The sequence below is a fragment of the Nyctibius grandis genome, chromosome 5, assembly GCF_013368605.1.
Source record: "Nyctibius grandis isolate bNycGra1 chromosome 5, bNycGra1.pri, whole genome shotgun sequence".
Lineage (NCBI taxonomy): Eukaryota > Metazoa > Chordata > Aves > Nyctibiiformes > Nyctibiidae > Nyctibius > Nyctibius grandis.
In genome coordinates, this window is record NC_090662.1 from 64,829,197 (window position 1) to 64,847,502 (window position 18,306).

General features: G+C 39.3%; 2 protein-coding genes across 2 annotated transcripts in view; one reads left to right on the forward strand and one right to left on the reverse strand.

The window, feature by feature from the left end:
* Positions 1 to 9,492, forward strand: part of ALDH1L2 (aldehyde dehydrogenase 1 family member L2) — a 35,012-nt gene extending 25,520 nt beyond the window's left edge. The window contains exons 14-23 of the mRNA XM_068402363.1: positions 585 to 655; positions 761 to 866; positions 1,249 to 1,336; positions 2,046 to 2,139; positions 2,370 to 2,466; positions 3,945 to 4,043; positions 4,790 to 4,955; positions 6,220 to 6,325; positions 7,490 to 7,689; positions 8,719 to 9,492. Coding sequence (XP_068258464.1) covers positions 585 to 655; positions 761 to 866; positions 1,249 to 1,336; positions 2,046 to 2,139; positions 2,370 to 2,466; positions 3,945 to 4,043; positions 4,790 to 4,955; positions 6,220 to 6,325; positions 7,490 to 7,689; positions 8,719 to 8,774 — 1,083 coding nt within the window. The 3' untranslated portion in view covers positions 8,775 to 9,492. The remainder of the gene's footprint in view (positions 1 to 584; positions 656 to 760; positions 867 to 1,248; positions 1,337 to 2,045; positions 2,140 to 2,369; positions 2,467 to 3,944; positions 4,044 to 4,789; positions 4,956 to 6,219; positions 6,326 to 7,489; positions 7,690 to 8,718) is intronic.
* Positions 9,493 to 10,588: 1,096 nt separating this feature from the next.
* Positions 10,589 to 16,130, reverse strand: NOPCHAP1 (NOP protein chaperone 1). Its single transcript, XM_068402364.1, has 4 exons — positions 16,050 to 16,130; positions 14,675 to 14,761; positions 12,856 to 12,992; positions 10,589 to 11,256 (listed from the first exon to the last, which is right to left on the reverse strand). Exons 1-4 carry the CDS (start codon positions 16,117 to 16,119, stop codon positions 11,074 to 11,076), a joined length of 477 nt encoding a protein of 158 aa, XP_068258465.1. The 5' UTR covers positions 16,120 to 16,130; the 3' UTR covers positions 10,589 to 11,073.
* Positions 16,131 to 18,306: the final 2,176 nt, after the last annotated feature.

Sequence of the window (18,306 nt, forward strand, 5' to 3'; positions counted from 1 at the left end):
ATGCAAAATTAGAGTCTCCCTGGCAAAACAGAAGGACAGTCTGCTTCTAATTGGAGAATATGAATTTAGAATGTGACTCTAAATACCTAAGAAATCAGTTGAGGTGTCACAGTGGATATGCATGCTTAGTCAGCTCTTGATTATTCATGGGGCAGAATGTCATTGTGGTCATCGTGCTGTTAAGTGCAGAGACTCGTACTGTGTTGGGTTCTGATCAAGGCTGGTGAGTTTGCTTGATGCCACAGCACATGGCACAGGTTCGACAGCATTTCCTCAAGCATCTCTTAAGATCCACAATCAAGAATACCATTCAGCTTTTCTTTGTCCATCAGACCCTACTTTATGTTCTTCCATACTTCTATTATCTATGCTTTTATTTCATCCACCTGAAAATCGGGAGTTGACTACAATATCCATAGTAGGCAATCATACAGGAGAAGCATCCCTGCCCCTTCCTCTGATGCAAAAATGCTTCTGGTTTTGAAGCCTACTCTGTGGCTTTCCAAAACATACTTAAATGGCAAATATATTTGTAATAAAAATGATTAAACAATACAAAGATTTGTCCCTCCTCTGTCTTTTAGGGTGCTACAATTCCAATTAACCAGGCCCGGCCAAATCATAATCTAACATTCACCAAGAAAGAGCCAATAGGGTAAGTATCACTTTTTTCTTGTTAGTGACAGCCTTGACATACTGAAAAGCCATTCAAAAGCTGCCATCAAAAATGTAATCTTTCCCTGTTTGTCCCTACCTTAAGTGTTTGTGCAATTGTTATCCCCTGGAATTACCCACTGATGATGCTCGCGTGGAAGAGCGCAGCATGCTTGGCTGCAGGCAATACACTCGTACTCAAGCCAGCTCAGGTAAAAACAAAAAGGAATGTACAGATGGCTCAGGTCCTCCCTATTTGTTCAGGCAAAACAATTCAGGCAATCTAGTGCATTTCACCCATAGGTTGACCTGTCATTTGTACCCATAGGTTGACCATGTCATATGTTTTAAAGTGCATGTGTAAGAATACAAATTGCCATCATGATACAAGGTACTGATTGTCTTCAATTCTGCTCTGATGCTACTCTCATTTTCAAGAATTAATTCTTTTCTGCAAGAAGCCATCACTTTTAATTTGTCAATACTGTGAGTAAGAATATGAATATTGTATCTAAATTAAGATGTATTGAATGTAAAAGATATAATCACGCATTTAAGTAAAATAGGAGACCTAATCTAAATGTTTCTACTTAGGTCACACCTCTGACTTCCTTGAAGTTTGCAGAACTCTCTGCTAAAGCTGGATTTCCTAAGGGCGTTATAAATATTCTACCTGGTTCAGGTAAAACTTCAACTAATCATTTTTCTGGGAAGAGCAGGTCATGCTAAAACTGGTGAACTAGCATTTTGCCTTTTTCAAGACCTACTACATAAGTGCATGTATCTTCATAGGTAGTAGGCTCGCATCTATGTCATACAGCGATTTCTCCTATTTCCAGAACACAACTGGAAAAATCTGTATGTCACCCGGCTGTAGCTAACGGTAAGACCTGTCAGCCTACACCCTTTACAAGTTCACACAAATAGCATGAACACTCTGAAAAAGAATGTGTTACAGAGAAACATGTTTCACTTGATTGTGAAACTTCATTTTTTCTCCTAATCTTATCATCACTTGGAAGTATTTAAATGTGACTGTGAGACCTAGAGCAGGCTGGTAAGATGCGTATTGGTCCACTAAGGAAGAAAAGTGACAAAGAAAGTGTATGGGGCAGGCTCTGTTACAAATTAGATTATTCCACCGACAGTGGAATATTAGGAAGGAAGTTCTTTAGTCCAGACAGATGGGGGAATTTTGAGACACTAATGTGATCCAAGTTAACTCACGTGACATTTTTAATAGTCATATGAATAAAGCTGTAAATATAAATAAGGATGTGATATTGTACTTGATTGACATAGTTAGCTCTTTCTGTGTTACAGTGCTGCTGCTGGAGTAGCAAAAATTTCCTATGTACTATCCAGTTAAGCTGTTTTCCTCACCCCAATAGGTGGATTAGTGGGACAGCACCTGTCTGAACATCCAGATGTTCGCAAAGTTGGATTCACTGGTTCAACACCAACTGGTAAACAGATCATGAAGAGGTACTCTCAGCAAAAGTTTCATAAATAAACACTGCTTAATCTAGTTCTTAAGTATCTTATTAGCTATATTGTGCATGTAGCAGTAATAGAAAAGCATATGGTTGTTTACATTTATGTAAAATTCAGCTAAGTCATGATTGGGAAGTAGAGGTTTATACATTTTCACTAGATATGATTCGAAGGAAATAATGAAATAAGGTATTTAAAAGTTGTTTTTATATTTTTTACAGTGCAGCCACTAATCTGAAGAAAGTTTCTCTTGAACTTGGTGGTAAATCACCACTGATCATATTCAGTGATTGTGAACTTGACAGAGCCGTAAAAATGGTAATGTTACTTCGAAGTAAAATATACTCAAAGCCTTTGTGATACATCCTCACAGTATTGCAATATTTTCCTTGACTTGCCAAAAACTGCGGTAGGGAGCCCTTGCATGAAAAATCATGCAATCTGTTAGAAAACAGACTCTTTTTCTACAGGATGTTTCTTTATGCCAGCACAATTAAAGTGTTCATGCTGCACCGTAAAGGCAGGGATTAGTACTACAAGAAATATACATTAGAAAATAAAACAAAGAAATATAACTGGGAAGTATTTTCACTAGTCAACACATTAAAATTGATTTGTCAAAATCTGATACTCAAACTAAAAAATAAAAGCCTGAATGTGACTTAAAATATACATTGAGCTCCCTATTGCCATATGGTTCTTCTTAATTCACTATCAATCACCATAATCCACCTTCCCAACCAGCCATAATGTATTTAAAGTTCATAAATAAGATGTGCAAATGAGAAATTCAGTGGATTTAGGGAGTTTATTTCCTGCTCAGATAATCTGATTCATCAGAATGACAGCAGATACAGTTTGCTCACTAAGAAGCAAACAAAGGTCTTCCGCACTGTACTTAACCAAAGTGCTACTTCTGTGAATTCTCTAAACCAGCATAAGCAGGTGCTGCTACCAGGAAGAAACTATTATACACTTTCCCCGTTTTTGGAGTTTCTTTTGGCAGGACAAGAGCCTGAGCAACTGCACAGTGAAGTATATGTGGAAGATAATAAAAGCGGAAATTTCGCAGTCAGTGCACTGGTTGGCCCCACCACTGTTCTCAGCTGGAGAAGCGAGAGGGTGACAGAGGTTGGCCTGAGCTATACCTGTCATTGACAGCTTTAAATGATTGTGAAACAATGCTTTTTGCCACACACTTGACACTACCACATGATCCCAGTCATACCTACTAATGCCAGGACCCTAGGCCTTTGCAGCTGCCAGAAAACCACTTCTCAGGAATTTTATTTGTCCTGCTCTTCCCTCCTCCACCTCACTACCCCTCTGGAAAAACCGTGGCAGGTGTCAGTTCTTGGTAAATAAAAAGGAACAAACTGCATGGGGTCTGATTCCACACTCTTGAACTAGGAGGTTCCCTGCAGCTTAGAGTTAGGTAATGTTCACCCGCTTACATGCAGCTATTGACACAAGCAGTATTGCTCGGTGGATTAGCACAATTTTATATTCACTGGTCGTGCTGCCAGCCCTCTTCTCTGTGATGCTGCAGCAGGTGTTTCTGTGGAATGCTGATGGAAATGGCAAGAGCAGTGCTGATGGGTTCGTCCTGAGCCACGTGTCTCCATGGAAGTGCGTTTGCCAGCTATAAGATTAGTCTGCTTGTTGCATTGATGATGTCCCTTTACCTAAAGCATTACACGTTGAGGGTCACACAAAATGCAACCCAAGGGAACGGAATGAAAGGGAGACTGAACAAAAGGATGCATATAAATATTAATGTTTTTTTCCCTGATCAGGGTATGGGAGCAGTATATTTCAACAAAGGAGAAAACTGCATTGCAGCTGGCAGGCTGTTTGTGGAAGAATCAATCCATGATGAATTTGTTAGAAAAGTGGTAAGATATTCAAGGGCTAAAGTTTAAGCAGATACTTTACTACAGCACAAAGAGCCACTGGTTTTATAGACACTTGCATTTCTTCTAATTTTCAGTTGTTTAAATTCTCACTATTGCTTATGATAGGCAATGTTGCTTCTCGGGAACCTCTTTACAGGGTTAAAAGGAACGCACTGAAAGGAGATGTTTTCATCAGTAATGCACAGATAAGTGACGTTGAAGTAGATACTGTTGTCCCTTAAATAATATTTCACATTTGACTAGTAAAGTAAGATTAAAAAAACTACTCAACTTAGGTCAGTGTGACTGAAGACTGCAGTGAAGGTTAAAAAAAAAGGCATATCGGAAGTATAGCTAGAATAATACAAAGGTCATTATTAAAAGTCCAGTAGTCATCACACTGTACCACTGGAAATTTCATTTGTCTAGCTTAAGAACAGGAAATCACTGTGATAAGTCATTTACCACTATAAAAGCTAACCTTTTACGTGCCTGCCTTAATAGCAGAAGATAATGAATACAGGAAAACAGCATCAAAAACTTTCAGAAGTAACCAGAAATTATCAAACATAAGACACCATACAAAGCCTCATTTTAGAAAGGGAAGAGCATTCCACCTTCTAAGAATCCAGCCCTTTCTTAGGGCCAAACTTCATAGTAAAAACAATGAAGCATCCCAAATCACTGGTCACTTTAACAACTGTTTGCTATGTTTTGTAACTTCATTTTAATTGGGTAACCCACAGGTGGAAGAAATAAAAAAGATGAAAATTGGTGACCCACTTGATAGATCTACAGATCATGGTCCACAGAATCACAAGACGCATTTGGAGAAGCTGCTGCAATATTGTGAAACTGGAGTAAAAGAAGGAGCCACTCTAGTGTATGGAGGAAGACAAGTACGTAGACCAGGTAAAATACTGTTCAAAGGTGTTTGGAACTTTTACACTTTAAATAAAAGTCATCATAGTTGTCTCTGCTGCCTTATGTGAAGTAGCAATATCATGGGAACAGTGCCAGGTAAGCCCAAGATAATACTTGAGAATGGGGCTTTCAAGTCTTGTGTTAAGAGAAGCTGTGCAACTGAAGCATAACATATGAAATTGAACCAGAATCTAGTCTACATGGGAATCTTTTGCTCATTTATTCCTGTTGTTTGTGAGACATTGAGGCCTCCTTGAACTATCAAGAGCCATAAGTATAATTATATCCTTTTAGATCAACAAAACACTAAAGATGACTGAGGAAACTGCTAGCAGAGTCTGCATAAGGTACTATTATTATAAGCCTTTTTTGCTATCTAAAGAATGTGTATACTAAGCTTAATGGGAAGGCATGAAGGCAACATTTTCTCATGGATGTCTGTCCTTTATCAGTAAGAAGGAGAAACATTTGCATCAGAGTTTCAAAACATAATGATTGCATCCCCAAATAAAATGAAAGTGGAGATTTGTAACGATATGGAATCAGTGTAACAAAGTTAAATGGGAAATCTTATGGAAAGGGGAGGCAATTATAGAAGTTGATTTTACCCACTCACACTGAAATACACTCACTCACCAAAATGTAGGTGACCAGAAACACTTGTGTGTAACACCAGGACAGTTCTTGACTGGCAATAATGAACTAGTTTTTGGACAGGTTTTTACACCCTTTAGAAGTGAACAGTTGTTATGAAGAGGTCCTTTGCCTCAGAATTTTCTTTACTTCAGCCTCTGCAAATCTTAGGCAAAGTTGCTGCCCATCACATGTTTTTCCTTGTTTGGAATATACAGATCTTTATGGCTTCAGTCTATCTTCTTGTTGGGTAACAGGAAAAACAGTGGCCTCTGCGACATGCTGTAACCTTGTCTTCCTGCTGTCAGAGTGCAAGGTCTTCCCCCGAGTGCCCCAGGAGTCCTCTGGGCTGTGGCACGCAGACTTTCTGGCTGGGCACAGAACAGCAGGTGGTGTTGCTCTGATCAATACAGGCCATTCTTTTAACCCTTCTTCTTCTGAACTCTGGTGCATACACACATACATTTCCATTGTACTTCATTCAATGATCAATCTTAACATTTTCTGTTTCAAGTCTTAACGTATCTCTGACCTCAAAGTATGGAAAAGAGATGACTTGGACAACACAAACCACGAAGCGTTTTCACCATGCCTAAGTGATGCTCTGTCCTCTGTTTAGGTTTCTTCATGGAACCCACTGTATTCACAGATGTTGAAGACCATATGTATATTGCCCAGGAAGAGTCCTTTGGTCCTGTGATGGTGATTTCTAAATTTAAAAATGGGTATGTTCTCCTCTGGTTACTGTTAGAAACTTTATTTCTCATTTTCACTCTTAAGTGTAGAAATGATAGCATACCTAGTATGATTTTGTTAAACTTTCTAAGACCAGTCTGAATCCCTAGAGTCTCTTCCAGGTAAATTCTGAGAAAATACCTTTTTTAGTAAGGGGTATCCTGCTCTGTGTTGATATAGAACTAATTCTATTAGCAGTGTGTGACAGGATAGAATTCAACCCTAAGTGCCAGTTTTTCAGTAAGTCTTAGTATTCAGTGAAACATTTTTACTGAAGTTGACGTGGTAATTGCAACAGCTTGATCAAATTACAAAATGTGTATTTTTTCCATTGCAATAGCTTATTTTTCTCTTTGTCACAAAAGACCACATAGCATTGTTGTGCACTGTGTAACACTGGCACATTACTGTTGCAAATGAAAATCCCTCTGTATATTTTGTAGACTGCCAGTTTTAATAGCTTTTGTTCCAAATCATAGGAATTTTTTAACACACAGATGAGATTAAAACCTTCGTATAAATATTCCCACCAGGTTTAATTTTCTGCAGTTTGATAATGCAGTTAAGAACCAGCCACACAGATAACCCTTCACATCTATAAATTATGTATGGTGATAAGGGATTGTATTGAGTTTTTTAAAGTTTTAAATAATTATGGATTTTTGAAGCTATATGGAGATGAGATGCAACTAGAAAATAGCACTCTGGACATGGCCTGAAAAGTTGTGACTCAATAGAAGTCTGAGTTTCAGCACTTACTCTCCATTAACTTGTAAAGCAGGGACAAAATTTTACCAAACTAATGTGTAATCTGCGGCCAAGCTCTGCTTTACAAGTATTTTTGTATTGCTCTAATCCCCAAGTTTTACTGTAGCTGAGCAAAGCTGGTGCAACTTTTCCTTTGACATTTTTTCGTGTAAATCTTAACCGCTGAAATATAAGGTTATAAGTTTTACAGGTTTGAAGCAAGGGTATGAATTCCCATAGATCTGTCAGATTGACACACAGGTTAGTCCTTAGTAAATTGTCTTTAAAAAAGCTAACTAGAGAAGAGCGAGCATGGGAAAAGGTGCTTCAATAACACTGAAGGGGGAAGGTTGCTAACACTTGTTTATTTTACCTAGTTGCAATTAAATCATTTCTTTCCCTTATAGGGATGTCGACGGAGTGCTGAGACGGGCAAATACCACAGAATATGGTTTAGCTTCAGGAGTTTTCACAAAAGACATAAGCAAAGCTCTCTACATCAGTGAAAAGCTAGAAGCTGGAACAGTTTTTATTAACACATATAATAAAACTGATGTGGCAGCACCATTTGGTGGATTTAAACAGTCTGGCTTTGGGAAGGATTTAGGTAAGTTGTTTTCTCCCTCCCTCATTTCTCATCTTGACAGTCCAAATCAATGAAAAAAACACCTTACCTGTGTACAGTGTATCTAGTAAAACATGAGCTATGGATGCATTTCCTGCATCTCCTACATTCCTCCAATTACAGTAATCTAGTTCCTCTCCCATCCTACAATATTCCCACTTCAATACCTCCAGTTCAGCCTTTCCTGTACATTTGCTAACTAATACTACCGCACGCAGAATATTCCTCTCCAACTCCTCTCGGAGCAGTCACATTACAGCTTGCCCAGAACTGCGTACAGGCTATGAAATGCTGTCAAGCAGCAAAGGTATTGGCCAAAATCTTCTTTCCTTTCCCTCAGAAAGAATGCTAATTTAGGTTTCTCCTCTAAACTTGTAAGAAAATGGGAAACTTTATGCCTTAAAATGTCATCAAAATTTGCCGACAGCCACACAGAAAGATACATAAAAAGTCTTTTATTTTCAAAACCAGTTTTTAAAAAAGTGAGGTCTAGTCTGTTAAATAAACTTTACAAGTCTGGACAGATGAAGCCTCATGGCAAAGGAAAGAAAAAAATTTTCCAGTGATACAACAGATTTTTGCCTTTGAAATCTCTAGCAAGTATCAGACATTTCCCGAAACCGAAATGAGTAATAGTATCAGGAAAAAAAGATTATCAATTTTTACACAGCTTGCCTAGAAACTTAGCATAGGCAAACTGAAGTTCATAAATTCGACTATGAGCCCCCAATGGCCACCTAGAGACTGCCTCTGCTTCAGTCCCACCCAGGTGGCTGCTTGTTAAATTCCAGCTCCTTTTTTTTCCCACATCTGTTGGGGTTGGCCTCTTCTTGTCAAACCAGTTCTGTAAATCTCAATGGGAGGGTAAGTTAATTAGTTTCCATTGTTCCTTAAGGACTCAAATATTGGCTAAAACATTTTGAATTTTTTTCTTAATAATACAGTTACAGCCTCTGACAACATCGTCTCATTTAGCTGCTATTCTAACTGGCCAATGTTGTGCTTGTACAGGTGAAGAAGCTCTTCATGAATATCTTAGAACCAAGGCTATCACTGTGGAATATTAAAGTAACAGCCTCACTTGGAAAGTAAACTTTCAGCAGAGCTTCAATCTTAGTGACTCAATGAAGCACTTAATACCAGGCCCAGGATATGCTGTTTGCAGTGCTGCAACTAAAAAAAAAAAAAAAAACAAAACACCCATTCCACGGGTAAGTTTCTATAAATCGGGTCCAAATTTTAGTCTCGCTGAAAGATAAAAAGCATCTGGAAATTAACCTGAAGTTATTTAACTTCTGCAGCAGCAGTTGTTAGCACAATACCCCCCAAAGAACCAAGAACATGGTTTGGCTTATTTTTTAAAATACAACTGAAGAATGAGTTCTCACATGCCTACTTCTTATTTGTGTGAACATAATATTTACATGATGATTTTAAATCCTTAGTCATTAGGCTTCTCTTAAAGTTGAGATAAAATATACTTCTTATGTCATTTTTGCTATAAACCAGTTCGAGTTTTACAGTAGCAATTAAACATTCTGCTCTGGTGATTCTTCAGCAGTACAGAGAACCTTTGTGCCAGAAGAAGTAAATCAATGCAAGAAAGTGCACTTACTATGATCTTTGTATAGTACATACAGAGTTCAACATTGGTGTTAAACTATGCATATCAAGCTAAAGTTACTGAAAATATTTTCTATCTTTTTGTTGACACGGAATGTGTGATCTGCCTGCAATTTGAACGGTGGTTACATTAACAGATTAAAATCACTTTTTGTGTCTGTGCACGTGTTATCACTGTTTTGTACAGAATTATTACTTCGTATTTCATACTTTTTTTTAATCTATGGGAAAATCTCTTGTAAAATGACTGAATTAAGATGTTGGCTTTCAAACCTTCAGTTTGAGGCAAGTTTTCCATAGACTGAGACTTTATCTAACAAACTCAGCCTACTTAGGACCACATGCTCTTAGACTACAGCTCCACCCAAAGCTTCATCTGATCTGTGAATTCCCATTAAAAATAGCGTTCCCATTCTTTGATTCCCATCCTTCCCATTCCCTAAAATATTTTGTAGTTTCATCAGTTAATCCCAGTAAATTCCAGTAAATCATGCCCCCTTCTATTTTTAAGAAGCCGCCTTGTGAAAGAAAGACCAGAATCCTTGCTATTTCTTATCACAAATATTACAGAAACAGATCTTAAAAGAAAACTATAGATTTAAGTATGGGATTCAAAATAAATTCTGTAAATAACTGCAGGTTTCAGGTCATGACATTAATATTTGAGCAAATACAATATAGAAAATTTTACTTTAATGGCACAGAAAATACAAAGTTCCTTTACAAAATAAAACAATGACATCCAGAAGCATGATAGATACTTCTGAAATGCAAACTGATCTGTGAAGGAACTACAACAGCCGAAATCATTGTATTTGGTCAATCTGAGGTAAGTATGAATGAGACATACTTTCACTGATTTTGGTTTCACAGTTGTTTCAATCTAACCCAAATACAGGCCAGCTCAAAATTCACCTTTTTATTCTTCTGGCAGTGACAGTTGTTAACAAAATGGAGAGGACAGAAACGTGGCAGGGGAAGCGGGAGATGAAAAGTGTAGCTTAAAGCAAATGTAACACCAGAGAGGCAGGCTTGACCGTTTAAGTACCGAGGGTAACTGCACTCCAGCCACAAACATTCCAGATATGAGCTAGTAGCCCACCTGTAGTGATACAGAGCTCCGTGCAGGCAGAGAGGATAAGTCATCCTTTGCTGAACTGTCCCTTGAGCCATGCCAGCTCATCTTGAAATGACCTCAGCCACTGCTTTAGTGTTCAACAGTTATTATCAGGAATGCAATGTAGACATACCTCTAATGTACTTTAGGATAATTTTTAATATTGAAGACATCGTACATAACACTTCACAGGACACGGAATATTAAAAAATAAAGCAGTTTTCCTAGTTAACTCTTTCCTGCCCTTGAAGCAAAAACTCATTCTATCACACTACAAAAATCTTTCTTCAACAAAGCCACAGAAGAATAATTTTAACTTAATTAGTTCAAGTCCCCCAAATTCTAGCTGCTGCCTTAGTCTAACCTACGATGAATTTCACTTCTGTGTTGTCTGATGAATAAAACCATACTTAATTCCTCAGAAATCCAGCTTGCCTCAGTCATGAGGGGATCCTGAATTCTCCATCACGTAAACTATAGCATTTCACATGATCCTGAGGGATGGTACACTGGGAAACAAGGTAGTTTAAGGGCCAAGTCTTCAAAGTAAGAAAACGCGATTTGGGTTTGGTTGGTTGTTTTTTGTTTTTGTTTTTGTTTTTTCCTAAAAGTAAAATAAAATGCCTTTACTCATTCATTTTGCTGTCCAAAATTTCTATTTTGCCCTTTTCTCCCTTTTGTTTAGGAAACTTAATGTTGTCTATCGTCACTTCATCAGTTGTACAGTCACCTTCAGAGTCAGAGTCATCTTCTGAAGTTAGTATCTCTTCATCTGTATTAGAATCACTCAGTTCAACTACAGCCACATTCTGGAAAAAAAGACCTTAGTTAACACATTATACATTTCTATACCACTTCTATCATTTGAGTAAAACATAAAGCAAACACTTGAAACAGCCTACTACCGTAAGAAAACCACCACTACAATTAGAAAGACTTTTGGGTTCACCTAGGATTATGACAAATATAAACAGATTCCTAAATATTTATATCATTATTTATATTGCCCTATATCAAATAGGAGGCCATTTTTATATAATTATCAAAGACAAAAATGAGTAGATAGCTGAACTCAGATAGTCTAAATTAGATATTTCAACTGACAAGCAGGAGGCATCAAAACTAATTTCCAGTAAAGAATTCAAATGAAACCATTTAGTGTGTAAGGGGTTATGATATATATAAACATGTGTGTACATATATTTATAGTTCATATCTTATAAACTAGCAGTGCTCATGACACTACCACTACTGCATAATAGCAAGTAGTTTAAACCACCAGGATATTTTTTGAAGCAAAAGTGATCATATATTTCCATATGCAGAGCCATGACTTTGAGGTCTGTTTTTCTCTCTGAAAATATCTGTCTTAAACTGATAATCCTCACCCCAAAAACTTCCTATAGGCTGCAAACCAAAATACAAAAATTTGAGATAGAAATAGATTTCTTCAGTGTTTTGCAAATAGCATTAAGATGTTAATCACTAGGTCTCCTGGCTTGTTTATTATAAAGCCAAGACACTTGTCAGACACTGTCACATGAAAAATCTTTAAAATTCCTGCCCAAGTTACCCATTCCACTTCAGCATATTAAAACAATTTTCATGATCTGTTTTATTTTCTTACTATTTATTTGGAATTCTTCAGCATATACCAGCACTGGACAACCTATTGCATGGAAGCTGGATACAATCTACGAGAACTCTGAATACAACCAGTAGCCAAGAAATTATTCTGACAGCTCACACAGCAAACCCCAGGCTGCCTTATTTCTGCCTGTTATCTTGAGGGTCTGCAGGCCAGAAGGCACTTGTCTGGGACATGTACATATCACATCACCTTCATATTAAAATTTTCTTACATGAGCATGTGGCTGCAGTGCTGCTGCAGCACTTAAGTTAAAAACAAAGAAAATGCTGATGTGTATGTAAATAAATAGACAAATACCAGCCATAAAGGATCATAACACCAACAACTTTTTTAAACCCAAGACCTACAGCTACTCCTAAAAATACTTACAAAGCACAACTGAAAGCCAGTTATTACTCTTACACTAAAGCCTTCTGTTATGCCTTACACTGTCTAGTTTCTAAACCAAATTACCCATGAGACACTTAAAATACAATTTGTGACTTACTTTTGATTCAGAGTTGCCGATTCAAAAGTATATCTTATTCATGCCTTAAACTACTTCATTCCCAGTCATTAAATTTCTGCAAGTATGAAAACCAAGTAGTAAATCTTAACCAAATAAGCATTTCTATTACGTCTATGTTTTGAATTTGCAGATCGCAGACTAAAATGGTAAAGACTTAGCCTTATCTATCAAATTAGCTCATTCTAAGATCAGACAATTATTTTAATCACTTCTAAATTTACTTTATAAAATAAAAAATATAGTATTTACCATTTCTATAACTTTTTCTGTTGCACTGTCTAGATTTTCAATATCAAACTGATGAGCTGGCGCTGTTACCATTTTTCTTCTTAGCTCATCATTTGCATGTGCCATCTGTGGTAAAAAGTTCTGGACTCGGTCCAAAACTGAAAAAGAGATAATTATCACATGTGTATATACAAACAAGCACACATTAATTTATACATTTATATCTCAGAAATCTGAGCATTTAAACATAGTCCATTTCTATTTCAATTTACAGCTGTCTACCGCATTTAAGATGTTTTAATAGGAGGATTTATGATAATATTCAATTGCCCAAGACATAAACAGCAAAAAGGTATCGAATCTATTGGTCAGCATGTGGTGCAGGAAGAAATCACTTCAACAATTCCATTTGGATTCTTAAAACGTGACTAGTTTACAGAAAACTTGCTTGAAAATTCTATGCTTTTCAGTACATTTTGAGTGCCATCTTGAGAAACTTCCACATCGGTATTATCTCCAATGGAAATATAATTATGTCCTACTTTCTTCCCTATTAAAGTATAGACTGAAGGTCTCAAAGGTAGAAAAATTAGCTGTAGCACAGATGTCATGCTACACAAAAGAAAGTTCAACATATTTATCAAAAGGGTCTCTGAAATGATGATGGTGGGAGAGAGATGGATGCTCTAGGTTGAAGTATAAAGCACTTATCCTCTACAGAAATATCTCTCTAAGCTCAGTGGGACTTCCTAACAATTTTAAGATAATCAGTGTCATTAGGAGAATCACAACCATTTCTCTTCCATGGAGGCAGGGAATATCTTCACCTGCCTCCAGAGTTTCTTCAAATAATCTTTGGCTCATGCAGATGAGCCAATCACTAGTTTTCATTCTTTGTGAAGTAGGAGGTTCTATTCCGAGTGAGACCCACACAAGTCCAATAGGTATAATCTACCTTTGAAAGACTATCATCTTCACAAAGACTTTTATCCAAGAAAGAACTCAATATTACAAATTGTTTTTTTTTTCTATTACTTTTTAAATCTCAGCTCAATCACAAAATAAAAATACAATAATTTGACAGGAATCCATTGTAAATTAAATGCTTTTATACACCAAGTATTTTATACTGAGAAATTACTTCTGAAAAGAGATAAAAAGCCCAGATCAGAAAAAAAGCAACAACTCTATACTGGAAAAGAACAATCTGAGACTAAATAACTCTGGTATATCTTCATGAAGAGAAAAACTCCTGAAGATACACTACTTTGAAAGAATAACAATTTTTACACTGTGTCCTTATACACAGAGTTACACTGAAGAGAATGTTAGCACTCTATATGTAGCTTTGACTAAGAAAGAAGGAACATAGCTCAATTAAAGAAAAAGAAGTTTTCCTAAGGCATTCAGATTCATTTGTTATGAATGAATAGTTATATGATCTGGCTTAATAATTTTGCCAGCACTTTCATTAAAAATAAAGTTCTGAAAGTGATCTACGTAACCTGCATCAATTTGAAAGTAGCTGACTAAATGAAGACCAAAGGTACAACCTAGCGAATTCACAACATGCAGATAGGGGGAGTATCTCTGTAAGGAGAACTAAGACCCTAACGCTTAACAGCTGTAACGTGTAGCATCGCAACGTCTGGTTTTGCAGAAGCAGCAGTTACACGACCAACTCGTGGGACGTGCAACTGCAACAGAGGACCTAGCACAGTAGAAACAAAACACAAGAGTTTCTCCCTTTACTAATGCAAGGAAAGCACTGAAGCAAAAGTAAGTTATGTCAAAGATGTTCCCTACTGCTTGACACTTCCAATAACAAAGTCCTACTTACCACTACTCCTTGGCATCCTGACTGTCTGTAAAGTTGTAGCCTTCTTGCTGCTACATTTTGAACGAATCAACAAAGTTTCTTCCAGCCCTGGAAACAAACAAGTATTTGAATGTTTACCTGTGTCAACCTCAAATGTCCCATTTTAACTGTGAGGCACTCTTCTTACTGCTACCCTTCCACCTTTCTACAAGACTAAACATGAGGATTCAACTCTCTCTGCCTCCAGGAATTCCAGTCCCCTTTCCTGGAAATACTGTTTCTTGATGTCTGTTTGGGGTGGTCATTGCAGTATTTCTCTGTGTAGTAGATAGTGAATGTCGAGAACTTGCTACCACAAGAGGCTGTGAAAGCAGACGGATCAGCAGGTTCAACATGGAATTAGACAAATTGAAGGCAGCAGAGTCATAATCTGATACTAAAAGGACTGAGCAGGAACGTACTCTCTAGCATCCCTACCCCTACCATTCCAGGTACTGGGCAATTACAAGAACAGGGAGCACACAGTGCTTAAATTAACTAGTTCTCTGTAATTATCATCAGCTACTGCAGTTCTTGGAAGAAAGAATACTGGGCTATATGGACCACTGGTCTGACCCTGTAGGTTACTTCTTCCAGGCTCCCACTGTCTTTAAAGTCATCGTCAAAGATTTATTTAGTGACAGTTATCAATGCACAGAGAAACCGCCTGTAATACCCCACAGCGAATCATAGTGAGGTAACAGCTCACACGTGCTAGTTACACTGATTTAAATATCCCTTCCCTCACGTGTGTGACTGCGGTGGCCATCAATGAAAGCAGGCTACAAACTGTGGGGCTAATGACCTAAATTAACTATTTGCAAGAGTAGCATCGTAAAATCCAAACGATGTAGAGAAACGCTGCATTAATTAGACAAGTTAGTTCTTATGGCCGCCAATACAGCCACCAGCCCTTTGTCATTAACTACGGTGAAGCTTTATTTCTTTTTAACATTTTTTTTATCCTCACAGAAACATCGTTACGGCTGTCGATACTAGTTCAACGTTTGTTTTACGGTTCCCCTCCCCGTATTTACTTCGTACTACGCCCGCAATGCCCGGGAAAACGGCAGCTCTCCACAACACGCGAGATGTAAGAAATGTAGCACCAGCAGCCAGGTGGGTTGAAAAGCCCCCTAGGGCTGCCCGCCGGCGGGTGAGGCCGGGGGCTCACCACAAGCCAAGCCGACCCCCCTGCTCCCCGGCTCGCCCCTCCCCGACCTTCCGGGCCGAGCCCCGCAGCGCCGGTCCCGGCACCCGGCCGAAAGGCGGGGGGGGGCGGCCCAGCTCAGCCTGGAGAGCGGCGCCGCACCTCTCGGCAGCGGGGCTCCCCCCTGACCCCGCGGGGGCCGCTCACCTCCTCGGCCCCCCACGGCCAGCAGCTCCCGAGAAGCGGCCGAGCCCGCCGCTCCGCCGCCCCCCGCCATGCGCCGGCCGAACCGGAAGTGGCTCTGGGCCGAAGCCGCCGCGGCGCAGCGCCCCCTGGAGGGCGGGAGGGGCAGAGCCGCTCTGAGGCCGCGGCGGGGGTGAGGGGCTCCTCCGCGACCGCCGCTCCTCACGCTGTGCCAGTGTCACCGAAATCGGGAATAAAACTCCTTAACGCCGGGTTACAGCATTAACAAGCAGGCATTACTTTATGCGGCCGAGGGACATGGGGGATCGCTCCACCTAACATCCACCTAGGAACAAAAGCACACTCATTATATATATTATAGAAAAATGAATATTCATACAATTCCAAGAAAAGCACACCTATTCCAAGAAACTTATGCATATGCTAATACATTATGTAATTGTCTTCGCACATGCATACTAAATTGGGAAAGGGGTCTTGGGTGGGCTCTGGGAGTCTCTAGTGGTCGTAAACCCCCCCATAGCGATGCTGTCCGCTGTATGACCCTGCTTCTGCGCAAGTGTGGTGGAGGCCTTCTTGTTGACACATGCAGGTGGCTCCAAGGAGAAGAAATTGTTCTAGTTCTTACAGGATTTATCTCTCCTCTGGCGCCAGAGTTTGTGAATCAAGTTAATTTAGACACTACAAAGTTGTTGTTCACAGTCTTGTTTATCTCTGGCCCTTCTTTGTAATTAGTGAGGAATTTAAAAGAGACCTTGGATTCTCTAAGACTAAGCGCAAGCAAAAATCATTGACGACTATAACACTGTTATCAGTCCCAGAAGCAGACCCTATCTACAAAACATGCTGTTAGCTTCAGAACATGCTGTTATTTTAGCTGACAGGAAAATTACTGACAGGAAAGCTAATTCTGTCTAAAGGTAACACAGAGTAGGCCTTTTAGAGCCCACTCTGAGGCCTACTCTTACTAAACTGTACTCTTACTGAACCGTCTGGTATCACCAGTAGCGCCGCTCATCAGGTGACGGGCACAGGCACCTACACCCATGTAAATCTGGGGCTAGCAATGCTGAAAGGAAGATAATTCACGTTACAAAGGGAAAAAAAAAAAACTTTACGAAACGATTTGGCATGAAAAGCCCATCCTGTCCCTCGGAGCAGAGAGCATGAAAGCAGTCCGCAGGCGGGTAATTCACTTGAATGCTTGCCGGCAGCTGCTCTTCTTTGAAAACATCCCCATTTTCCTTATCAGAATCTGACAAATGCACCTAAAATTAACTTTCAGACCCTGAGGGAATTTTAATTACCTTTTGGAAAAGAAACTCACACAACCGTCAAGTTCAGTTGACAGGGGTTAACCTGTTAGTCAAGATTTGTTCTGCAGTTTCCGTCCCTATCTGTTTATAATCTAGACAATGTGAAACCTGTTAAAAGAGAACTGAAGGGTTTGTAAGACTCCAAGCCAAAAATGAGAAAAAACAGTAATCAGGAAAGTGGTGCTCTAGTAGGAAATGGGAAACACCTTTTTATTTTTTTAACTATTAATGTTTATATGCCCTCATTGCAAAGGAAACAAGGAAAAAAAACCCACCCGGATCCCAGTATCTTAGAATTAACACACACAAAGGAGTAAGAAGCAAACCTTCCACAAGGCCTCCAGCAAGGGACCGCACTGCTGTTTTCCCGACAGATTGGCCCCAGCTAGTGTCCCCTGCCACCTCCCCAGGCTACCCGCTGCCCCAGGTTCATGCCACTGGATTTGCTACCTGATTCGCACCTTTCTCCCCACCTGTGCTCCAGGATTTTGGTTTCCCAGAAAAAATCCCCTTGCTAGCTTTGATGACTGAAAAATCTTGAGGACTGAGGTTTTTGCCTTGGGCCATAAAAGTGAGTCTTCCTGAATTTGCACACAGCCCAAAATAACAGTGTGTGAACCTCAAATAATATATTTCATCCATGGGTATTACATGATTTCAGTGGAGGGAGGGGCATAACACCGTCAAGGAACCTGTAATGATTGCCCAAGATCACCAGACAAGCAATTAGAAAAGCCAGAAAACAGCACCCTCGGGTGCTATTCCCAAACCTCAGGTTTATATTCTAACCTGTTGGCAACGGAGGCAGATCTTTATCTGATTTGCAAGGCAGCCCAACTACATATCCACACTGCGTGACATGTGAGCACACACAAGGCATGGGTATATATGGTCGTTATCAGGGTAGGGGGACAGCAGCATCCGTAGCCCAAGTTCCCGCTACA